The sequence below is a fragment of the Peromyscus californicus genome, unplaced genomic scaffold, assembly GCF_007827085.1.
Source record: "Peromyscus californicus insignis strain IS unplaced genomic scaffold, ASM782708v3 Scaffold_3__1_contigs__length_106647218, whole genome shotgun sequence".
NCBI lineage: Eukaryota > Metazoa > Chordata > Mammalia > Rodentia > Cricetidae > Peromyscus > Peromyscus californicus.
Window position 1 is genome coordinate 12,574,548 of NW_026294551.1, and position 26,125 is coordinate 12,600,672.

At 37.8% G+C, this 26,125-nt stretch overlaps 1 protein-coding gene across 3 annotated transcripts in view; it reads left to right on the plus strand.

The window, feature by feature from the left end:
* Abca8 (ATP binding cassette subfamily A member 8) overlaps positions 1–26,125 on the plus strand; it is a 77,657-nt gene that overhangs the window by 1,022 nt on the left and 50,510 nt on the right. For 2 of the 3 annotated variants that reach the window (XM_052756481.1, XM_052756479.1), the window contains exons 2-9: positions 4,043–4,144; positions 5,709–5,913; positions 16,068–16,232; positions 19,574–19,677; positions 20,373–20,599; positions 23,837–23,978; positions 24,242–24,427; positions 25,679–25,820. In XM_052756481.1, the coding sequence (XP_052612441.1) occupies positions 4,049–4,144; positions 5,709–5,913; positions 16,068–16,232; positions 19,574–19,677; positions 20,373–20,599; positions 23,837–23,978; positions 24,242–24,427; positions 25,679–25,820 (1,267 nt within the window). In that variant the 5' untranslated portion in view covers positions 4,043–4,048. Of the gene's footprint in view, positions 1–4,042; positions 4,145–5,708; positions 5,914–9,550; positions 9,661–16,067; positions 16,233–19,573; positions 19,678–20,372; positions 20,600–23,836; positions 23,979–24,241; positions 24,428–25,678; positions 25,821–26,125 lie in introns of those variants that run through there. The other variant, XM_052756480.1, reaches the window with a different exon arrangement.

Below are 26,125 nucleotides of genomic sequence, written 5' to 3' on the forward strand. Positions count from 1 at the left end.
CAGGAAAAGGAATGGGTAGTTTTAAAGACATTGTCATATTTTGTTATTCTAAGTAAAAATGTGTGAATGTGCCAGTGATGTGTTAGTGATCATGAAGGATGTAAGAAGATCTTCTGGAAGCATTTACAGTGTGAATCTGAACATGAATCTGTTGCCAGGCTGCATTTATACACACATGCAATTTTATTGCACAATAATTTGCAGGCACTTCCAATACTCTTTCTCTAATCCTGAGAATTGTTTAGAATGTCATTTAGAGAAATGTTTTTGTATGTCAGCTTGTCATTCTCAAACTTATAGTTTTTTAAAAATGTAAGATACTTTCCTGCACATTTTTATTTGTTGTGCATGATGTATTTAATCCTATTGAGACAAGTGCCATTTCATTACAATAGTATTTCAAATGTTACATCCTTTGCTGTCTACAAGAGTTTGTAGTAAAACAGGATTTTGTTGAGAGTCAGTAATAGTCATTCATGCTGAAACAAAATCTTCATTTTTATTTGTACACGGGCTAGCAAGCATCTAGGAGTCAGAGAAGGAAGGAAAAGCAAGGAGTAGGGATATTTTAATGAGCTTATTTATCCTGCACAACTGATTTACAGTGAAATTCTGGGATTGGGAGGTAGACTCAGTTCTTCTGCCTACAAAGGGTGGTGGCTGCTTTCTTGGCTGGTTCAAGCTGTCCCATTTCTTAAAAATGTTTACATTACCAGGAGAAATTCTTGGGACTCCTGGGCACCCTGACCTAAAACATTTATTATTATTATTATTATTATTATTATTATTATTATTATAAATTTTTACTAGTTCAGCAGTCCCCTCCATTTGTCAGTCCACATACTTCCTAATACCTTCTCTCCATCCTTTTGTAGTACGCCTTACTTAATGGCCACATATTGTTTTCTTTTCTGGAAATAACCCTGTGAGCCTGCTGTGGCTGCTGTGGTCCTCCCAATGGGACTGTCCCCTCAACACTTCACCTGGACTTTCTTCCCGGGAAACAGGCAGCTCTCTGGCTGAACCTGTCTCATGAATGGGATGAGAACTTCATGCAGAGAAACTTCTATTCTTTATCTATATGGCAATATTCCACCACAACCTTGTGGACCATTTTTAGGCAACACGGTGGTAAAAAGGTTATTTCTACCAATTATTAGGACCTAAGAACCAATTGACACTGGCACACCTCCCCCCAAAATTGATGTTCCCTATAAAGTAACTTGATTGTGTGAATCATTCTAAGCAAACTCTTTCTTTACACAATGTAAAGTTTTAATGAACTTTTTTCTGTTTTGTTTTCTTTTATGTGTAGCTTCCAGAAAGGCCTGACAAACTGGATTTGTGTATGATTTCTTGGTTGGGGTATGGGAAGATGTTATATTCAACTATGTTCTGAAACTTCTATTTTGGGGAATGTTCTGCTAAAGGAAAATATTTGTTTAAGTTCCCACATTGTGACAGTTAATTTCATGTGTCACCTTGGTTGAACTATGGGATCCAACTGTTAGACCAGATGCTAGTTTAGATGCTGTTGTGAAAGTGGTTTTAAATACAATTAACATTTAAATCAGAAAGCTTATAAGGTTTTTTTACACTTATTTATTTATTGGGGTGGCAGGGGTGTGGGTGTGGAAAGGAAGGGTGTCACTGTATGTGATCCGAGGACAACTTGTGCGAATCAGCTCTTTCTTTCCAATATGTGACTCCTGAGAATCCCTCTCAGGTTGTTAGGCTTGTTAGCAAGTGCCTTCACACATTGTGTCGTCTTGCGGATTCATCATTATATTATACATCAACAAGATAACCCTTCATTAGTGTGAATGGACTTCACTTAATCACATGAGGGCCTTGCACATGCAGTCTGAGGTTCACCAAAGAAATTCTCTTCAGACTTTAAAACCTAGAAGCTCCAGCTGAGTTTCCAGCTTGCTGTAACACAGATTTGTATGAAAGGCTGCAACAATTCATCCCTCCATTGGCGTCCTCCTTGCCTTCCCTATCGGTCATGAAATAACTAGCCCACATAGTTAAAGAAGCCAGTTCCTGAAAGTAAACTGACTGGTCTTTGTCTTTGCACATAGCTTCTTCTTTCACATTAAAAAAAAAAAAATCTCTAGATTGCTAGATGTTGATACACTTGTGCCCTGTTCTCTCTGTTTCTCTGAAGAGCCTGGAAGAGCACACTTTAGCCAATTCTCAGAAGTCCACAGGCTCAGTGAACACTTTCACTACTAGTGATAAATGCTGCGACTGACTTGTGGTTTCTGCTGGGAAGTGGATGCTCTGCAGCTACACTGTGCTTTCTGGCTGCTCACACACAGAGCTCCTTCCAAAGACTTCCAGGGCTAGCCTTCATTTCGGTGTCTATAATGCTCTACCACTCACCAAGGTCATCTCTCCATCCAGAAATTCCATGGTACCCATGGATAACACACACACACACACACACACACACACACACACACACACACACACACACACACACACACCAGACATCATTGCTTCATACTATTGGCTACTACTCTCTCAAGAAGTTCAGGGTGACTAGACCTGCCACATACTGCACCCACATCATCCTCTGCCCCTTCTTCATGCCATGGCTTTCCATGGAAATCCCTGTGGTGCATTTCAATAGGCTTTATCTCAACTTTAGCTGGTTGTCAGCATTGGAAAGAGCCCTGTTCTCTCAAGGCATTCCTCTGAAGTATTTCTCAAGCTATTTGTGAGGAAGGAACATTTTAGTTCTTTTCTGAAGACCACTGCTTAAAAAAAAAATCCAACATGTAGAGTTATGTTGCAAGAAAGTTAAACATTGCTATAAAAACTTCTCAAACTCTTCACTTCTTCACTGACTAGTAACCTAAAATACATTGAGTAATGGCAGCCTCCTCGGGTGCCTAGTGTGAAATTATTGGGCATGGTGCCCACTGTAATCAGCATCGTTTATCAGAGAAGAGTATTAAGGAAGTTATGTTTACTCATCAGGCTCACTCACCACTGTGTCTGTATTCTCTACCTTGCTACTACTATGACTAAAACAGTAAATACCACTTCTCCCCATTCCCAGCTTCTCCCACCCAAACAAACACACTTTTATGCAGTATGCCTACCTCATTAAAATGACAACTACTTCCTTTTTAATCCGTGTCATTTTGATCCCTTGAGATGATCAACAACAGAAAATTGAAAAAGTTATGTCAAAGCTCATGAGTTTTAACCCAGCTAAAGCCTACTTGAATCTCAGTTTCAAGGGAAACTTTAGCATCACCTCAAGCACATGCCCAAACACAATGTGGCTTTCCCATGCCAACCTGTGAAATTTATTTCATCACCTATTCAGTTCATAGTATGTACAATAGTACATCTACTTTGATGCATTATAAAGATAGAACAAACTTCTTTGCAACAATAACAAGGGCTAAGAGGATTAAGCTCCTCACCCAATACTTTCAGTTCTTGTAGACATATTCTCCCATATACGCACAGGGCACCAATACTATTCCTGATACTGATTTCTTTATAGTGTTGGAAAAGCAACCATTCAGATCCAAAATTCTGATCTGTTTTTGGAACTGTTACTTCAACAGTTCAGTGTCTTCACAGATTAAGGTTTTTCTTCTAGAGAAAGTGAAATATAGTAGTCTTCTCACACCAAATCAATATATACCCATTACATTGTGCGAGATATGCTGATTTATAAATTATATGTAAAGGATATCCAGGTCTAGATTCATTTAATTCATTCTCTCTTTCTTTCTCTCCCTCCCTCCCTTCTCTCTTTGTGTTTATTATACAAATTAGAATATTAACATATTTACAAAACCAAGAGCTGCATGTCATTTAAGAAAATGAAGGAGTCTATGTGTGAGGAGAGGAGAAGGGAAGGAAATAGAAGAGATCCCCAGTGGATAAGCTGGGAATGCCCAGAATTGAAGCACTTCCTTGGGAATAAAGGGCAACCAGGCTCTGACATCTGCAGAAAAGGTCCTCTTAAGATCTTAGTATTTATTGGCTCTTCTCTTTTTCTCTTATTAAACAGGCCAAAATGGTTAGCAGAGAGATAAATGTGTGTCAACAAACATGGGCCTTACTGTGCAAGAATCTGCTTAGAAAATGGAGAATGAGAAGAGATACATTTTTGGTACGACTTGGGATCTGCCACGCTTCCTGTTTGTGATAGCACAGTGTGCTTCTCCTGGGTGCAAGTACTGAAGAGCATGCCCCCCAAAAGAAATCACTCCTCTAAACAGAAGCAGAAGGCCATTCTCTAAGGGCTAAATGTAACAAAGGAGGGTGCCAAATGAGAACACAATAAATACCTTAAAACCTTACAAAGGAATTCAAGCCAGGCGGTGGTGGTGCACACCTTTAATCCCCAGCACTGGGGAGGCAGAGGCAGGTGGATCTCTGTGAGTTCGAGGCCAGCCTGGGCTACAGAATGAGTTCAGGAAAGGCTCCAAAGCTACACAGAGAAACTCTGTCTCGAAAACCCAAACCCAAACCAGAACCAAACCAAAACAAACAAACAAAAAACCCCAAACCCAAAGGTATTCAAAACTGTTTTTTCCTCACTGACAAGATTAAGACAGTATTCTGTGAAAGTGACTGTGCTAATGGATGCACACACTGATGGCAGAGGCCTTACTCTTGTAAGGGATCTCTTTCTCTTGTAAAAAGACATTTGGTTGCTTAAGAACACAGAGACTTTGGGAAATTGTCACGAAGAAAAACCTTCCCGTATAATCTTTCCATTTAAGTATCAGATAGTGGAACCAGGTAGCATTTGGTAATTAAACTGTAATTTTAGTAAGTACATATTCAGTGAGCTTTTAAAAAGCCAAGTATTGAAAAAAGATACCAGGGTTGGTAAGATGGCTAGGAGGGTAAAAGCCCTTGCATCCAAGCCCGAGGACCCGGATCTGGTCCCTAAACCCATGATGGAAAGAGAACCGACTCCTGTGAGTTGTCATTGACCTCTGCACGTGTACTGTGGTGCTTGTGCATATGAGTGCATGTGTGCAGGTGTGTGTGCATGTGCGCACACACACATACACACACACACATTCTGAAAATTAAAAAACGTGTAAAGTGATTGCTCTTTGTAGCTCACAGGTATCCTTGATGGATACCTATCAAGTCAGAACAGTATTCTGAGGTACCTGCTTTCTTTGTTGAGTTTTCTACCCCGCCCAGTTAAAAATATGACCAAAATAGAAATTATTATTAAAATATCAATGCCAAGACAATAATAATTGTTAAATTATCAATGTCTTGGAACTGTCTTGGCTGAGCTGCCGAGAGTTTGTGCCCTATCACAGCCTACTTCTTAGAGTTTTGCAGTGTTTTTATATTCAACTCATCTCCTCACACCAGCGTTACAGAGGAGGAAATTTCACTGCCATCCAAAATTCCCTAGAGGAGGCTAGGTGTGGTGTCTCTATGCCCACACTTGGTAGGCTAAAGCAGGAGGATCACAACTTCAAAGTCAGCTTAGGGTATACAGCAAGATAATATCTTTAAAAAACAAGTCGAGAATTATAGGGCAAGTTTAATGGCTGTAGACTGAATATTTTTTTTTAAATCTATCCTAGGAGACAGAGAAATTGGAAAATTAGTCAACAATAATCATAGCTATATGGCAAAACTGATGGTGTTTGACTTATTTTACATCACAATCGTCTGTACTGTTTTCTCTGGCTTTGTAGGAATTCCTGTACATATCAATTATACTGTTTAGCTTATCTATATTTCCTGAAATCCATAAGATTTATGATTTTTCATCTCGGCCTGATGTGGACCTGGGACGTATTGACTCTTTTAATGACTCCACCTTTTTGATTGCGTACACACCTGTCACTGAAACAACTCAGAGGATAATGAATAGAGTCTCTTTGGTCTCCTACATGACAGGTGAGTTTTCTGCTAAATCAGAAGGAATCTGTCTTCCTAGTTAATTTGGTTACACACCCTGGTTAATGTATACTTCACTTGATAAGCTCTGGGGTGTGTGTGTGTGTGTGTGTGTGTGTGTGTGTGTGTGTGTGTGTGTTCCATGCACAATAGCACCCAGGTGTGGAAGCCAGCGAGGCTCAAACAGGATATGGCCTGTCTTCATTTATCACCCTCTACCTTGCCTTGAGCTGATCTCTCATTGGGATATCACTGTTTAGGATAGGTTAGGCTGACTGGCCAGAAAGCTCTCTGAATCCCCTGTCTATATATTTTAATAGCCAGGGTTACAGGCATGTGTAACCATGTCTAGTTTTTTATATGGGACCTGGGAATTGGAATTGAGGTCCTCATATTTGTGGGGCAACACCTTACCCATCGAGCCATCTCTTCAGCACATTATTTAATTGAATATTTTCAAAAAGATTTACTTCTATTTTATGTGTATGAGGTTTTTTTGTTTTTTTGTTTTTGTTTTTGTTTTTTGGTCTGCGTGTATGCTTGTATACCACATGCATGCAGCACCTTTGGAGGCCAGAAGAAAGCATCAGATCTTCTGGACCTGTGCTATGAACTGGCCCACCGGGAGTACCACGACCGTAGGAGAACCAGGGCTTGGGTAGTCAGGAAGGCAAGGATTCAGCGAATGACAGACAGACAACACACTCAGAAGTGGTTTGAATCTGCTGCAATTTTACTTCTGCAAATCAGTAGTTTATATACAGAAAAGAAACCTATCAAGTCATACAAGGAACAACAAGAGCTTGGCAATAATTCAATTACATCATCTTTAAAAAAACAGCAAGCACACAATTATTAATCGGCACTAGACATATCCCTTCACCCACAAGAACTTTATGACCCAAAGAGCAGTCTGTGTTTTTTAATCTTAGTACAGTCCCTAGACTTGTGAAGGCTTCTTTGCGGTTGCAGCTGTGTCCTTCATCTTATCTAGTTTATTATGCACTTCTACTTTTCTGGTTCTCATGACCCACTTAGCCAATTTGGATGCTGCAGACCCTCTCTAAGTTTTTCTTCAGTTATTTTATCACATATCTCTTTTAATATAAAACCTTTTTATCTGCTGAAATATGGACTCATACTTTTACGCCTGTAAGGGGAAGGGGTTCTGCTGTAGTCCTTAAGTTTCCCATGCTGAACTTCCTCAACGGAGGGGCCCACCATCTGCCTCCTATGAGATAATGTTTTCTGCCATAAATCACTTAAGTTGGGATTCCTAAAGGATTCCTAGTGGGTGAGTGTTCATTCCCTAGAAGTGCCTGAACCTTTATACTTTCTTTATCTAGCGGCTTGGGGTCTTAAAGAAATAGCTCATTTTGCTATACCTGATTAAGATCCATGTTCAGCTTCCCCTTTCCTCCATAGTTCACAACCCAAGCATTCATTAATTTTTGCTGTGCTTTATAGATTAATTAGAACATTATCAAAAAAGCAGTTATACAGAACCCATAGCTCAGGGAGCTCATGATCCGTGAAGCACGTCTTCTTCGAGAAGGAGGCATAATGCGGGCACTCTGCCAGGGTCCTCCAGGGAGCTTAGTCCCATAGGATACTATCTCCCGTCCGCTATTATTGACATAATTGTTTATGTCACACAGACGACACTGGAGTTGGTGTGGCAGACCTGGAGCTACAGATGATTGTGAGCCGCCATGTGGATTCTGGGAACTGAACCTGGGTCCCGTGCAAAAGCAGTCAGTGCTCTTAACTGCTGAGCTATCTCTCCCACCTCACTTGATAAAATCTCAATCGTCAAAATTACCTAATAGTACATTAGCATGATATCCCTTGATCATATTCTTGGCCTAAGAATAATTAGCATTGCTTTTTTCCAATTTAAAATTCAATTATTGGCCCTTTAACACCAAAATATATATTTCTTTATTAAATAAAAATAAAATCCAAGACAGGTTCTCACTGTGTGTCCCAGGCTGACCTGGAACTCATAATCCTCCACTGACTTCCCAAGTGCTGGCATGGCATATGCCATGGTATGCAGCTTCAGCATTCAATTTAAAGGTTCTTTAAAAATGCATCATTTGTTTCAATCTTTTTATATTAGGTTATTTACACAGAAAGAGCATTATGATAGTCAAAAGAACTTGGTAACAATTTTTCTTTTCAGAATGATAGAGTCATTAAATGATTCAGTTCCACTCCAGGTCCACATCAGTCAGTGACCAAAAATGGTTTTGCTATATTCTGATGTAGTACTTCAAGTATTTCCTAAAGTGCCTTTGAGGCCCTTTCTCCTCATTTATAACATAAGGACAATAACGTGTCATTCTAATGTACATGTTTTAAATGAAACGATAATTCATTACCTTTTTGTCTTGTTCTAAGTTTGTTCTGTAGAGTATTGAGAATTAATTTCAACAAGTTCAGCAGCACAGGTAGACATCAAGCATATCTTTCCTATTAGATCCAGCTCAGTTTCTAAGCCACCCCAAGAACACACCCAAACCATGTTAAGCTAAAAAAACAAACAGACAAACAAAAAACCAAGTAGAGTAGTGTAGTGTTGCAAGTGAATCTTAGAATGTTTACTAGAAGGAAGACAAGTTAAACTAGCGAGTGAAAAACAACAGATTTTTTTTCTTTTTCTTTTCATTTTTCTTAAATACAAGTTCAAATCCTACAATGTTCTTTAGTATAAAGCAAGTGGAAATGAATCTCAGTGTGGCAATAGCCCCATGATGTGAGTTGAATCTGAGTGTGAATGCATCTTAGAAGGAACTGGTCATTAATTGGCACTATTAACATGGTCCATCAAAGGCACTACTGTAAGGTGGTTGACCAGTTGACTGAACACAGTCACTGGAAATCTTTATAATCTTTCCTCCCTTTCTTAGTCATATGCTGTCCAAAGAGTTGCTCTGGCTCAGGTAACCATTACTTTTGCATTTGGACTTTGACCTCAGCAGCAGGTTCAACAGCTCAGAGGCCACTATCAACACATTGTATGCTTTGGCAAACCACTGGCTAATAGGAGTCTCTGCGGCCTTAGTTCCCAGGCAGTGCTGAGGTTTTCCTTCCTGTCTATGCCTCCCTGGACACCATGGGCCACAAGGATAGAAACCATCCTAAACCTGTTTCCACCTGACACCTCATTAACCATCTTACTGATATTGACCCCTGAACTTGAATGTCTGCACTGGGCATCTTAGTCCTCAACACTAAATCCACTTCTGAGTTAAGATCATATCATGGTCTAAGCTTCCACCCATGGCCCACATCTCTCAATTTCTCTGGGGGCAGCCTTTGAGAGTGTATAGCCCTACCCTATTTGCAGGCCACTCTCTCTGCTTCATGCTTACATTTGAAGATATGGGCTCCCACCTTCCTCCATGTCTGTGGCTTTCTGCCAGGGCTCTGCCTTGCCAGGATGGACTCTTTTTTATATATATATTTTTTATTTAATAGTTTGCCATTTATCTTTACTGTTTTTTTTGTTGTTGTTTCTTTGATTTTGTTTTTACACCCCTACTGCAGTTTCCCCTCCCTCTCTCCTTCCTTCCTCCCACCTTACCTATGCCCCTCCCCCTCATCCACTCCTTCTCTCTCCTCTGTTTCTATTCAGAACAGGGCAAGCCTCCCACGTACATCAGCTAGCCGTGGCATAGCAAGTCGCTGTGAAACTAGGCACTTCCTCTCCTATTAAGGCTGGATGAGGCAACCCAGTAAGAGGTAAGGGTCCCAAAAGCAGATGACAGAGTCAGAGACAACTCCTGCTTCCACTGTTAGGAGTCCCACGAGAAGATCAAGCTACACAACTGTAACACATGCGCAGAGGGCCTAGGTCAGTCCCATGCTGGCTCACTGGTTGTCAGTTCAGTCTCTGTTAGCACCTATGAACCCAGGTTAGTTGATTCGGTGGGTTTTCTTGTGATGCCCTTGAATACTCTAGCTCCTACAATCCATCCTCCCTCTCTTCAGCAGGATTCCCCAACCTCTGCCTAATGTTTGACTGTGGAGCTCTACTTCTGCTTCTATCAGATGCTGGATGAAGCCTCTTGGATGACAGCTGGGCTAGGCACCAATCTATGAGTAGAGCAGAATGTCGTTAAGCGTCATTACATTGACTTTTTTTTCCCAGTCGTGTTTGGTTCTATTCTAAATCTCTGGGCTATCCTACGTCTGGGTCCTGGGCCTCAGGGGTGAGTTCCCTCTCATGGTATGAGTCTCAAGCTAAGCCAGTCATTGGTTGGTCACTCCCACAATTTCTGTGTCACCTTTACCCCAGCATACCTTGAGCACAGGACAAATTGTAGGTAAAAGGTTTTGTGGCTGGGTTGGTGTCCCAGTTCCTCCACTGGAAGTCTTGCCTGGTTATAGGAGATGGCTGGTTCAGGCTCCGTATCCCCCATTGCTAGGAATCTTAGCTAAGGGTCACCCTCATGGATTCCTGGGAGTTTCCATCGCTCTAGGTTTCTAGCTCATCCCAGAGATGCCCCATATTCCAGTTGTCTCTCCCAGTACTCTTTCCCTCCATCCTCCCCATACCTAATCCCTCCTGTTCCCATGTTCACTCCCTATCCAGAGCCTTCCACATATCCAAAGGCAATGTCTAGTCTATTTCTCCTTTACAGTGATATTCATGCATCCTCCTCCTCCTTGAGTGCTCCTTGTTACTTAGCTTCTCTGGGTCTGTGGATTGTAGCATGGTTATCCTTTACTTTACAACTAATATCCACCTATAAATGAGTACATACCACCTTTGTCTTTCTAGGCCTGAGTTACCTTACTCAGGATGATCTTTTTTAGTTCCATCCATTTGCCACCAAATTTCATGATGTCATTTTCGACAGATGAGTAATACTCCATTGTGTAAATGTACCATATTTTCTTTATCCATTCTTAGGGTAATGGACATCTAGGTTGTTTGCAGTTTCTGGCTATTACGAACGATGTTGCTATAAACATAGTTGAGCAAGTGTCCTTGTGGTATGGTAGAACATCTTTTGGGTACATGCCCAGGAGTGATATAGCTGGGTTTTGAGGTAGATGGATTCCCAATTTTCAGATAAACCACCATATTGATTTCCAAAGTGGCTGTACAAGTTTGCACTCCCATCAGCAATGGAAGAATGTACCTCTTGTTTCACATCCTCACCAGCAGGAGCTGTCACTTTTGTTTTTGATCTTAACCATTCTGACAGGTATAAGATAGAATCTCAGAGTCCGTTTGATTTGCATTTCCCTGATGGCTAAGGACGTCGAACATTTCTTTAAGTGTTTCTCGGCCATTTGAGAGTCCTCTATTAAGAATTCCCTGTTTAGATCTGTACCCCATTTTTTTTTTTTTTTTTGGTTTTTCGAGACAGGGTTTCTCTGTGTAGCTTTGTGCCTTTCCTGGAACTCACTTGGTAGCCCAGGCTGGCCTCGAACTCACAGAGATCCACCTGGCTCTGCCTCCTGAGTGCTAGGATTAAAGGCGTGCGCCACCACCACCCGGCTCTGTACCCCATTTTTAATTGGATTATTTGGTTTGTTCTTATCTAGTTTCTTGAGTTCTTTATATATTTATTAATTATCAATCTTATCACCTGTCCTATTGGTGTTCTATTCTGGAAGTTGTCTCCTGTGCCAGTGCATTCAAGGCTACTCCTCAATTTCTTGTCTATTAGATTCAATGTATCTGGTTTCGTGTTGAGTTTGTGACCCACTTGGACTTGAGTTTTGTGCAGGATGATAGATATGGATCTATTTGCATTCTTCTACATAGTGACATCCAGTTAGACCTGCACTATTTGTTGAGGATGCTTTCTTCTTTCTATTGAATAATTTTGCCTTCTTTGTAAAAATCAAGTGTCCATAGATTTTTGGATTTACTTCTGGGTCTTTAATTAGATTTCATTAATCAACCTATCTGTTTTTAATGTCAATACCATGTGGTTTTTTATTACTACAGCTCTATAGTACAGCTTCAAATCAGGATGATGATACCTCCAGAAGTTCTTTTATTGTACAGGATTGTTTTAGCTATCCTGTTTTTTTTCAAATATGAAGTTGATTATTGTTTTTTCAAGATTTGTAAAGAATTGTGATGGAATTTTTATGGGGATTGAATTGAATCTGTAGATTGTGTTTGTAACATGGCCATTTTTACTATGTTGGTCCTACTGATGATACATGAGCATGGGAGATTTTTCTATCTTCTGATATCTTTTTCAATTTCCTTCTTCAAAAACTTGAAGTTTTTATCATATGGGGGTCTTTCACTTGCTTGGTTAGAGTTATCCCAAGATATTTTATATTATTTGGGGGCTGTTGTGAAGGGTGTTGTTCCCTGATTTCTTTCTCAGCCCATTTACAGTTTTATTTATAGGAGGGCTACTGATTTTTCTTTTAGTTAATCTTGTATCCAGCTACCGCACTGAAGATGTTTATCATTTGTAGGAATTCCCTAGTAAAATTATGTATACTATCATATCATCTGAAAATGTTGATATTTTGATTTCTTCCTATTGAATTTGTATCCCCTTTATCTCCTTAAGTTATCTTATTGCTCTAGCTAAAACTTCAAGTACTATATTGAATAGATATGGAGAGAGTGCACAGACTTCTCTTGTTTCTGATTTTAGTGACATTGCTTTAAGTTTCTCTCCCTTTAATTTGATGTTGGCTATTGGTTTGCTCTATGTTTAGGTATGCCTGTAGCATGAATCTTTAAAAAGGTCTTATTAAATAAAAAACATGGGAGCCAAATATTGGGGTGAACACTGAAAGATCAGAGAAACAGAACAAGCCACAGCTAACCTCACCTTACCAATTCTCAGCTGATCTTATTTCCTCAAAGTGGAAACCTCTGTGTCTTCATCCGAATGGCTCTCAGCTGAACTGCTGCTAAAAGCCTAAAGGCTTAACAAACTTAGTTCCTGGTCCTCATGCCTTACACACCTTTCTGCTTCCTGAGATTAAAGGTGTGTGTCACCATGCCTGGCAGTTTCCAGTGTGGCCTTGAACTCACAGAGATCTGGATGGATCTCTGTCTCCCAAGTGATAGGATTAAAGGTGTGTGTGCCACCATTTTCTGGCCTCTATGTCTGTCTAGTGGCTGTTCTGTTCTCTGACCTTAGATAAGTTTATTAGGGTGCACAATATATTGGGGGACACAATATCACCACATATGCCCCTTGTAATCCTGATCTCTCCAAGACTTTTATCATGAAGGTGTGTTGAACTTTGTCAAAGGCTCTTTCAGCATCTAATGAGATAATCATGTGGTTTTTTTTCAGTTTGTTTATGTGGTAGATTACAAGAACAGATTTTCCTATATTGAAACATCCCTGCATCTCTGGAATAAAGTCCACTTGATTGTGGTGGATAATCTTTTTGATGTGCTCTTAGATTCAATTTTTGAGGGTTTTTTTTTGTATTTTTGCATCTATGTTCATGAAGGAAATTGGTCTATAATTCTCTTTCTTTGTTGAGTCTTTGTGTTGTTTGGGTATCAGAGTGACTGTGGCCTTATAAAATGAATTTGAGAATGTTCCTTCTATTTCTATTTTATGGAATAATTTGAGGAGTATTGGTGTTAGATCTTCTTTGAAAGTCTGGTAGAATTCTGAGCTAAAACCATCTAGGCTTTTTTTGGTTGGGAGACTTTTAATGACTGCTTCTATTTCCTTGGGTGTTATAGATCTATGTAAATTGTTTATCTGATCTTGATTTAATTTTAGTAAGTGATATCTATAGAAAATGTGGAGTACAAGTTTTTGAAGTATGACCTAATGATACTTTGGATTTTCTTAGTTTCTGTTATACCCACCTTTTCATTTCTAATTTTGTTGATTTGAATATTCTTTCTCTGCCTTTTAGTAAATTTTGATAAGGGTTTGTCTGTCTAGCTGATTTTCTCAAAGAACCAGCTCTTTGTTTCTTTGTATTGTTCTCTTTTTTTCTATTTTATTGATTTCAGCCCTCAGTTTGACTATTTCCTGTCATCCATTCCTCTTGGGTGTGTTTGCTTCTGTTTGTTCTAGAGTTTTCAGGTATGCTTTCAGTTATGCTTTCAGTTAAATCACTGGTATGAGATCTCCCTTAGTGCTATGAACTTTCCTCTTACTTTCATTGTGTTCCGTAAGTTTGGGTATGTTGTGTCTTCATTTTCATTGAATTCTTAGAAGGCTTTAATTTCTTTATTTCCTCCTTGACCCAGTGGTAGTTCAGTAGAGAGTTGTTCAGTTTCCATGAGTTTCTAGGCTTTCTGTTGTTTCTATTGTTGTTGAAATCCAGCTTTAATCTATGGTGGCCTGATAAGGTACAGAGGACTATTTCAGTTTCTTGTATCTGTTGAGATTAGTTTTGTGACTGAGTATGGTTAATTTTGGAGAAGGTTCCAGGGGGTGCTGAGAAGGTATATTCTTTTGTGTTTGCATGAAATGTTCTATAGACATCTGTTAGGTCCATTTTAGTCATAATGTCTATTAATTCCATTATTTCTCTGTGTAGTTTCTGTCTGAACAACCTGTGCATTGGCAAGAGTGAGTGTTGAAGTCTCCCACTATTTATGTGTGGGTTTCTATGTGTGATTTAAGCTTTAGTAATGTTTCTTTTACAAATGAGGGTGCCCTTGCATTTGGGGCATAGATGTTCAGAATTGAGATGTTATCCTAGTAGATTTTTTTCCCTTGATGATTATGAAATTTGCCTCTCCACTCTTTTAATTTTGGTTTAGAATCTATTTTGTTTGATAATAGGATAGCTACACCAACTTGCTTCTTGGGTCTATTTGCTTGGAAAATCTTTTTCCAGTACTTTACTCTGAGGTAATATCTATGTTTGTTGTTGAGGTATGTTTCTTTTATGCAGTAGAATGATGGATACTCTTTTCATATCCATTCTGTTAGCCTGTGTCATTTTATTTTCAAATTTAGTCCATAGATGTTGAGGGATATTAACTACCAGTGATTGTTAATTACTGTTATTTTGGTGGTGGTGGTAGTGTGTGTGTGTGTGTGTGTGTGTGTGTGTGTGTGTGTGTGTGTGTGTGTGTTGTGTGTGTGTATGCATGTGTGTGTCTCTTCTTTGGATTTTGCTGGTGCGAGATTAACTATTTCTTGTGTTTTTGTGGGTGTAGTTAACTTCCTTGAGTTGGAATTTTCCTTCTAGCACCTTCTGTAGGACTGAATTTATGGATATAAATGGTTTAAATTTGACTTTGTCATGAAATATCTTGCTTTCTCCATCTATGGTTATTGAAAGTTTTGTTGAGTATAGTAGTCTGGGCTGGCATCTGTGGTCTCTTAGAGTCTGCAAGATGTCTTTCCAGACCCTTCTGACTTTGTAGTTTCTGTTGAGAAGTTTTGGGTGTGATTTTAGTAGGTATGCCTTTTTATATTATTTGGTCTTTTCCCCTGCAGCTTTTAATACTTTTTCTTTTTCCTGTATGTTTTGATGTTTTGATTATTATGTGATGTGAGGACTTTCTTTTTGGATCAAATCTGTTTGGTGTTCTGTAAGCTTCTTGTACCTTTTAAGGCATGTCATTCTTTAGGTTAGAAAATTTTTCTTCTATGATTTTGTTAAATATATTTTCTGGGTTTTTGAGCTGGGATTCTTCTATGTCTTCTATTCCTATTATTCTTAGGTTTGGACTTTTCATACTGTTCCAGATTTATTGGATGTTTTGTGTTAGGAGTCTTTTAGATTTAACATTTTCATTGACTGATGAATCCATTTCTTCTATTGTATCTTCAATGCCTGAGATTCTCTCTTCCATCTCTTGCATTCTGTTGGTGATGCTTGTATCTGTAGTTCCTGTTTCTTTAACCAGATTTTTCATTTCCAGAATTCCCTCAGTTTGTGTTTTATTGCTTCTATTTTGATTTTCAGGTCTTGAATAGTTTCCTTCATCTGTTTTTCCCCCTTGGCTTCTTGGCATTCTTTAAGGGATTTATTGATTTCCTCCAATTTTTCAAGATGCACTCTTATCACTTTGGAACCATAAGCTAAAATCAACTCCCTTTTCCTTAAATTGACTTTGGTCATGGTGTTTTATCACAGCAACAGAAAAGTAACTAATGCAACTTCTCATAGGTATTGCTTATAGGAATTTACTTATAGTAGTAATGTTTTTCTTGAAATTCCAGGAAAAGAAATATTGGCTTTTCCAGATGAAGAAAATATGACAGAACTAATTTCAAACCATTACCAAGATGTAGTGAGGGTCATATTCACCAACACTTACTCCTATCATTTGAAATTCCATAAAGGACTAAGGATTCCAACCATAGAAGAGCATAAGGACCACACAGGTAACTATGAAGCTCCCAAACTGGATGGTTTTCCATTCCTCCAATATTATAGGAGTATGTAGGGATATATCCTGGCTAGTTTTGTTGTTAACTGGACAACTTGGGAAAAGGGAACTCAACTGGAGAATTGCTTCCCTTGGATTGGCCTGTGGGCATGTCTGTATCACATTTTCTTAACTGCTAATTGATGTAGGAGCATCTTGTCCACTGTTGGTGATCCCATCCCTAGGGAGATGAACCTAGTTTATAAATAAATGTAACTGAACAAGCAAAGGGAAACAAGCTAGTAAGCAACATTTCTCAGTGATCTCTGCTTCATGATCCTGCCTTGGCTTTCCTTAATGATATACTATAACCTATAAGCTAAAATACACCCCTTAATTCCTTAGTTACTTTTGGTAAGCTTTATTGGTTATATCACAGCAAGAGAAAGTAAACTTGAACAGGATATTAATTAATGCAAATTAATAAGTTTCAACAACAAAGGCAAGGAACTGAGGAGATAGCTTAGTTAGTAACATACTTGTTGTGCAAGTGTGAGGATGGTAGTTTGATGCCTAGAACACATGTAAAACTCATGGTGTGGTGGTGCATGCTTGTGATTGTAGTGCTAGAGAAGCAGTCAGAGATGGCTCCCCAGAAAGCCAGGCTGCCCCAATTAGTGAGTCCAAGGTCCTAGTGAGAGACCCTGTCTCAAAAGACATGGTGGATTGCTCCTGAGAACAACACTCAGGGCTGACCTCTGACCGTCACACACATATGCACACATGAGCATACATATTAACTCATTCATCCTACCTCCCACTATAACAAAGATAAAGTCAATTTCTAGAAGTAAATAAAATTAGACAAACAAGAAATGTTGCCCACACATACACACACAAGAGTGCACATATATTCATCCTAAACTAAAATCACATGAAAAAGAAAATCACAGCAGCCAGTAGTGAAAGTGATTGCTAAACATCAGTGTGTTGTGTTTATGTTTCCTGATGACATATGGGTCTAACAGTTTTTTTCCAACAAGAAGCTTGAGCTTCAATGGCAAATTTAGGATAAATCAGATGGTGTCAAGCTTGCCTCAGTTGGAGCTATGTCATCAGGCTGGAACTTTCAGAAAGATGTATCCTTCAAACCAAATGTAATGACTTCGATCTGTAATCCCAGCACTCGAGATGAGAGGATGATTGTAAAGTCAAGGCCAGCCTGGGATACCCACCACGTTTTAGGCCAACTTAGGTAACAGAATGAGACCCTTTCTTCAAAACTAAAAGCAAAAACAAACAACATCAACAAAAGATGTGCCTTTCATCAATGGGAAGAGTGGAGGAGGAATCATCTTGTAGCAGAAAAAAAGAATGGAACAAGGAAACTTCTTTCTTTTGGGTTCTGGGCAATATTATGTCTTTTAAAAGACTTCAACTTCAAACCTTCAAGTAGAAATAACAGCCAAGTGAAAAATAGGAGTGCATCAGTTACATAAATTGAAGGCATTATCAAACTTGTCTGGAATGTTCTCATACCAACCCAGAACACAAAGATGTATTTCTGAGTAGGAAGTCTCAGTTCACAATTACTAAAAAGATACTATATGCAAGAGTTCATAGGAAAAAAAGCATTTGATAGTCAGACATACAGAAAATAAACGATGAAACACAAGACTGCAAAAACAACTGTGACTCATAAAAAGAAAAACAGTGTACCACTAGGAAACTCCAGAGGCACTGTTAACAATTGCTTATCAAAGAAAAAATTGAAATATGTTCAATAATTGTAATTATATTATTGTAATCTGAAGAGGAAAGAGTCTCTAAATAAGAAGAGAAAACATTTTATGAAATGCTTTTAAAAGGACCACAATAATTCTATTAATGAAAAGGAATCTTATTTTTACATCAGATCAAACGGACCAAAAATATGATTCTGAAAATACAAAAGACATTATTAGCTTGTAAAACTATGTGGTAAGATTTGCATAATTTTAAAACTACTTAGTAAGTATTGCTTAGGAATATAGACATCTTTTTAGAAATCTATAAATGGCCATAAAGTATAGGGAAGTCGTTGTCATAGGATGATGATAGATTTTATTGGTAGAATAAGTCCACAGAAGAAATGGGGAATTTTGCCTTTCTAGTCTTCACTTCTTCTTTATTTATTTATTTTTTATTCTTCTCTCATATATTACATCCCCCTCCTTCCTCTCCTCACAGTTCCTCTCCCCAACTCCCCTCTCCCACAGATCCACTCCTTCTCTGTTTCCCTTCAGAAGAGGGCAGACCTCCCAGGGATATCAACCAAACATGACATAACCAATTACAAAAAGATTAGGCACATACCCTCATATCAAGGCTGGACAAGGCAACCCAGTAGGAGTAAAAGGGTGCTTAAAGCAGGCAAAAGAGTCAGAGACACCCTGACGCCCACTGTTAGCAGTTCCACAAAAATACAAAGCTGTACCATAACATGCAGAGGACTTAGCTCAGACCCACACAGGCTCCCTGATTGCCACTTCTGTCTGTGAGTCCCTACGAGCCCTGGTTAGCTGATTCTGTGGACTGTATTCTTCTGGTTAGATCTTACTTCTTAAGGTGTGTGGGTTAATGTACAGATATTTCTTCTGCTTGTATTTATGCCATTTTAAAGTCTACATATGCCCTTATCACTTAAAGTTAATATAGTGTAGAACAAATTTTCTAATTTAATGATGGCTTATCTTTAATAAACTGTAGATAAAATTTCAGTGGAGGAGTAATTTTGACTTTTCATTTTCAAAATAACTTTTCTTCAAAAGACTACCTAATTCTTATCTTATTATGAGCTCCATTTGCCCATTATTTTATTATATCCAATTATCTCACTAGAAAATACTTGATTGCAGTGGGGTCTTGGTCTTATTTTAGACTATAGTACTACTTTTTGATAATCGTAAAAGTTATTTTAAATCACTAATACAAAGGTTGGGAGTATAACTTACTGGTATAATGCTTGCCGACCAAGTATAAGGTTATAAATTTAATTCCTCCACACCAAACTTCCTAATAATAATAATAATAATAATAAATACAAAAGCAGGAAGAAAAAGCTCAAAATATGAACAATAGAGAAACGGAAGAAAATATGAGAAAGGTATTGACTTAGAAAATGTAGAAACAAAGAATACTTTCTAGGGTAATGGCTTTGTATCCTCACTTCAACAATTATTAGTAATTATAAATCTGAGGCTTTATGGATTTCAAGGCAACAAATGTGCTTTTGGTATGGGAGGAGATTGTAAAATTCTCTGCTTGCAATAATTAGACTCACACCCCATACTCATATTCTTTTCTTTGTTCTCAAAGCTCATTGTTCTGCATATGAAGATAATATTATTTGTGACCTTTCATACTTCTGGACAGATGGGTTTGTGGCTCTTCAGGCTGCCATTAATTCAGCCATCATAGAAGTGAGTGCAAAATGTGGGACGAAACACAATTCTGTTCAGTTCTGTGACTGTGTCAGTCGATAGCTGTGTTCTTTCACTCTCTCACTTACTCAGTTACTCTTTCACTCGAATTCATTCATCTACTCGCTTTCCCCCACTGAAGTTCACCAAGGCTGCTACATGTCCAGTTGTGGTAGAACAGTGTAGATAGTAACATCAACAGAATAAGATTTTCTTTTCTCCAGGGAATCAGTACTCTAAGGAAGCTGGATGTGTAATCACATAGTTAGAACAGGAAACTTGTACTGTCATGGAATTATAAACAGTGCTCTTGTCTATAAAGAAACACACAGTTCCCAGCCTTGATGGAAGAATTCTCATTAAAATGATCTTCTGAATGATCATTTTAATCACTAATGATTAAATTAATGATTTAAATGAATCACTGAATGATCAGGTGGGAATCACGTCTACCTTATATAATAGAAAAAAAATTCCACGAAAAATGAACAGCCATTGGTTATCATGAAGCTGATAAGATTCTAAGTAGTGTAGGGAGACCAGGATGAAAGATATGACTCAAGAACCTAAATAACCACAGAACATGTGAGAAGAAACTCAGGCTAGCATCAGATCCAGTTATACATTCAGGGGAAGCAGGATGTTCTCTGTGTACCATTGTTATGCCTGTTCTCTTCACTGATATCTTTGTTTAGATCACAACAAATCACTCGGTGATGGAAGAGATGATGTCAGTAACCGGAAAATACATGAAGATAGAGCCTTTCATTGCCCAAGGAGGAATAACGACTGATTCTTTCCTTTTTTTATATATTATTTGTTTTTCCCCACTCACCTACTATATCTCAGCGGGTGTTACAAGAGAAAGGAAAAAGATGAAGGGCTTGATGACAGTGATGGGTCTTCGAGATTCTGCATTCTGGTAAGTTGATGGAGGGCTCGGAAAGCGAGTCTCTAGGGAGAAAACATCATTGACAGAGGGAATGTATTTCAGCTGGCAGAGCGCTTGCCTTGCATTTATAAAGCCTTTGACTTTGATCCACAGCACTATATTTACTGGGTGTGGTGGTACATATCTATAATCTCAGCTTGTGGGAGGGAGATGTAGAAGAAACAGAAGTTAAAGATCATCATTGGCCATATATGGAGTTCAAAGTCAACCTTGGGTACATGACACTGTTTCAAACAAAACAACGACCCTTCCAAACTCTCCATCATTATTAAAATGTAAATCTTTCTTGCTTTCATTTCCTGTGAATTACGTGGGCTCTCCCTGGTGTAATACTGCAGAGAAAAAGGATGAACTTCACCACACTTAACTCTGAATTGAGCAATGAATTACATATTTGCCGTTGAATGATATTTCAGATATTGTGCAGCCAATGTCTCTTGCTTTCAAATACATGAGAACTTAGAACTTCTAATATTCAATAAAATGCTTGCTTTCGAGCTGTTTGTTGTTGTTGGATCAACAAGCAATTCGCTTGATCCCTTAAATGGGGTGTTATGCTAAAAGCATTATGAAAAAATTCACTGTGGAGCTGAATATATTAAATGTTATGCTCCTCAAGCAGCAGCTTTAACCAAGAGAAACAGAGGAACAAGAAAATAGTATCAGTGTTTACTTACGTCTTACTTGCCCCTCACCAGTTGTTATCATAGGAAAACTGCATAAATCAGTGAGCCTCAATTTCTGCCTCTGCAAGAGTGGGGAATATATCCAACCATACCATCCTTGGATGGTTGTTGACATGATTAAGTATGCTCATTCTCTTTTAAAAAAATATATTTTCTTATTTTATGTGCATGGGTGTTTTGCCTGCCTTCACACATTTCTGTGCATGGCATGTGTACCTGGTGCCTGCATGTCCAATGCTAGATTACAGATATTTGTGAGTCACTATGTGGATGTGGGAATCAAAACTGGGTCCTCTACAAGAGCAGTCGGTGCTCTTAACCACTGAGCCATATTTCTGGCCCCTAGGCCCTTTCTTGTAAAACTCTAGCCTACACTTTGAAAAGTATTTGGTGATCAGTAGATGCTAAATATTAACATGTGTTTTGGCAGTTAGAGTTATGATCTCTGTATGAAATATCATAAAACTTCAAGTTGAAAGCCCAAGTTTCTGCTCTTTAATTACCATAAAGTGATATAGTGTCCCTTGGTCGTGGGATATATCAGAATCATGCCATGGCAAAAGCATTATTCAATTCATACTTTTTAAAAATAATAGTCTTTATTTCTTGAGCAGAAAGCAGAGGCAGCTCACTCCTTCCTGTAGACTTTCCCTTGTTAGTCATGTGCATAAATGTTGTGTATTTATCATAATTAACAAAACAGTAGTTGTTAGTTAATAAAGAGCATATTTAAACTGGGGCTCACTCTGTGTTGCACAGTGAAAGGATTGTCAACAAATGGGTACTGTCTTATGTCTAGAGTCCCAGTATCATGGATTATAGCTTTACTCTCCCAAAACTGTTCTGTGTTCCATTTGTTCAACTTTAGTCTCTCTCTCTCTGTACTCCTAGAAATTACTGGCTATTTTAAGCTCTATAGTTAGCTTATTTTCAAGTTGGGATCTATATTTACAATGGTTTTTGTTTTATTTTTGGGTTTTTTTTTTTTAGAATGATCAGGAAAATGGTAGGTAGTTGAGATAAAGATATAACTTAAGATTTATATTCTTGTCGTGACAAAATAATTTATATTGCATGAATAGGAATTGCATGTATAATTAGGGAGCAGGAAGCATTCATCTTATCAAGCTCCTACAAATTAATATCCATCTGTCTCTGAGATCAGAGGAAGTAAATGAATCATATCTTTTTTGTAGGATTCTGTTTTGTTAAATTGGGAGAAATAATAACAGCTACTGGAGCTGTAGACATAAGACAGTACCCATTTGTTGACAATCATTTCCACTGTGCAATACAGAGTGAGCCCTCATTTAAATATGCTCTCATTATTATTATTAGTGAACCCTAGTATAAATATGTTAGTTAAATAATAACTAACAACTATGGGCATACCATAAGCTGTAAATCAGTAAATAATAATGTAGATAAAGTAGGAAATGCTATAGGAATTATCTATTAAAAATAATAAAACTCGTTAATTTCTTATGTCTATAATAATACATTCACACAGTATTTTTTACTGGTCACTAAGCTTCATGTGTTAGTGTATGTGTGTGTTCTTGTGTGTGCACACATATGTGTGCATGTGTGGTGGCCAGAGGTCAACCTATAGTGAGGTTCCTCAGTTATTGTCCATCTGACTGAGTCTTTTATTGGCCTGAGATTCTTTGATTAGATTTGATTGGCTAACTAGAGCTCTATCTGTGATCTATTGGCATCTACCTGTCTCCTTTCCCCCAGTTCTAGGATTACAAGCATTCACCACTGTGCACAGTTGTTTATTTTTGTTGTTGTTTGTTTTGTAGGTTCTAGGAATCAAACTCAAGTCTTCATGCTTGCATTGCCCAGCACTTTACTTACCAAGATGGCTCCCTGTATATCTTATTGGCATTTGCTATAAACACTTTAAGACTGTAATTTGTCAGAAAGTATTAATGAAGAAAAGGAAAATGGACAAAGGAAAGACATTATAGTGCTATAATAATAATAATAATAATAATAATAATAATAATAATAATAATAATATGAATCCTCATATCATGCTATCCCAAACAATATCTGACTGATGTCAAAGTGTATAAAACAGTTAGTGTTCCTATAAGGAGAAAAAGGAACTTTATTGTAAGCACATTAGGGAGAAGAGGGAAGTATAGAATTAGGTATTCTTGCTTCCATAGTAAAGCCATGGAAAAAAAAAGTTAGATCAGAGTAACTTTACATGGAATAAAGAGACTTTAACTTAGTTATATTAAAGGATTGAAATTCAGCAAGATACATGTATATTCACACCTGAAAGATGAAAAAGACTGTCAATATTCAGGAGATTCATCTTGAATCTTTGTATTAATTCTATGTAAGTTTATTTACCAAATTACTCTATTCTTCTTATGTATTCTAGAGAAGATTCTATGAAGTCTGTTGAGTGAGTATGGGGCTGAAAGAAGGGTAATATAAGCAGCCAGAGTAGGGAATCCTTTCCATCTAACTATGAAATACTAATAGAATTTTGTTTTTAATTAAGGCTGTCCTGGGGTTTGCTCTATGGTGTCATTGTCCTCATTGTGGCCCTTCTCTTGGCATTTATTGTAAAGTTGGTTCAATTTGTCATTTTGGCCGGATTCATGACGATCTTCAGCCTCTTTTTCTTCTATGGCTTATCTTTGGTGAGTTGGTGAATAAAATCTCTCTGTGTCTAGCTTTCAGTCTAAGAAGCAAAGTTGGAACCAATTAGGCAATTTCTGTGTATCCCTATTTTTTATTTGCATGAGACAATCTGTAGATAAATAATATTGATCTATAGTTCTTGATAGTTCTAATTTTCTGTAAAATTTGTAGAGAAAACTAATTCTATATAAGAAATCATTTGTTTTGTTATAGTAATAATTCTCAGATAAACATACATCAACTGGGTCTTCTCTTGTTGTAGATCTCTTTGTCTTTCTTAATGAGTGTCTTACTAAGGAAGTCTTTCCTCACCGACTTTGTGGTGTTCTTTCTCACTGTCTTCTCCGGAAGTCTGGGATTCACAGCATTGTACAGATACCTTCCTGTGTCCTTGGAGTGGGTTCTAAGTTTGCTCAGCCCCTTTGCCTTTATGCTTGGAATGGCCCAGGTGAGTGGGATGCCAGCTAGTTTATTAATGATATTTCTGAAATATCTTTCCTCCCTGGAACTCTATAGTATATAGTCATTTCTACATGTAGCCTTTTGAGCACTGTAGTTCAATGGAATGTACTTGTGAGTTTTCAGAGAATAACCCTAAAAGCCAGAAGTCATTTTCTCCTGGAAAATAAGTTCTTTTATATGTCAAGAAAGACAAATGGATTCATAGTTCTTTAATGTAGTGTAAATGTTTTGTCACTTTCCAAAGTTTATGTTATAAATTGAGTTTGAACTGATGTACCCCAGTTAGCCATCTTATTTAATTTTAAAAGGCTATGTGGTTTAATTCTGAGGCAATAACACAAAGCAAAATAAAATGAAAATGATGCTCAACCATTGACTGGTAAATCCCTTTTTGATCCTCAAGTATTTTTTTATTCTCCTTTTCTACTTAGTTCTTAAGCTGAACAGACCAACTCTTTCCCTCAGATATGGAATTATTTAATCTCCATTATGATGTGATGATAAGAATTACTGTAACTATATAATATATATGGCATGTAATGCTGATTCTCTCGAAAATTATGGATCAGTCCATTTTTTCTTTTACTAAAAATTTATTTTTATTTTTTTCTCTCTCCCCCTCTGTGTGTGTGTGTGTGTGTGTGTGTGTGTGTGTGTGTGTGTGTGTGTGTGTGTGTATACACATGCTCACCTGTGTGCAGGTACCTGAACTGGCCAGAAGAGGGTATCAGATATTCTGGAGCTAAAGTTACAGGTAGTTGTGAGCCACTCAGTGTGGGTGCTGGAAACAGAACATGAATCCTCTGCAAGAGCATCAAGTGCTCTTGACCCCTCAGGCAACTATCCAACCCCTTCCATCAGTTTTCCTACGGTCTTTGTTTAAACATGAAATGCATTATCATTAATTTTTTATTGTCAGGCAGCATCTCCCAGAAAGTCTTTTCTTGTTCCTTTTTCCAATTAACAAGCCCTTATGTGACTATCACACTTTTGCTAAGTTCTCTTTCTACTTAATGTGTGTCTCATTTGGAACATACATTCACGATTGGTAAATTGCATTATAGTTTTTACATATCTTTGTTTTCCAGTCAAAATCTGTAGTCTTGACAGTCAAGTGATTTAACTTTGTCTTTCAGGGACCTGGTAAAAGATAACAGTTACAGTTCATGAAATAGCTAAGCTATTTTAAAAAGATGATTATTTGCCTTTGACTTACTGGGTTATTTTTAATTTCCAGCTCTTACACTTGGATTATGATGTGAATTCTAATGCAAACCCATCAGGCAACCCAAATCTAATCATTGCCACAATTTTCATGTTGTTCTTTGATAGTGTCTTCTACCTGATATTGACATTTTACTTTGAAAAGGTTTTACCAAGTAAGTAGTTCCACGATAAGACTTAATAGAATGTTTGTAATCTCATTTTTAATAATATTTTATATACAATTAACTAATTATTTGATAAAAATTTTGATTAATTAGTTAATAATTAATTAAAATGTGAGATTTTAAAAATATGTCCTTCAAATGCATCACCCACATCTCCAGAATATGTCCATTTACAGGAAGACAATGAGCAGAGTCACTCGGGAAGAACTGGTTCTTTCATCTCTCTTGCAATTTATCAGCTCGAAACTGAAATCAGAAGTTTGTGATTGTGGAATATAGAATTTTAGATGAGT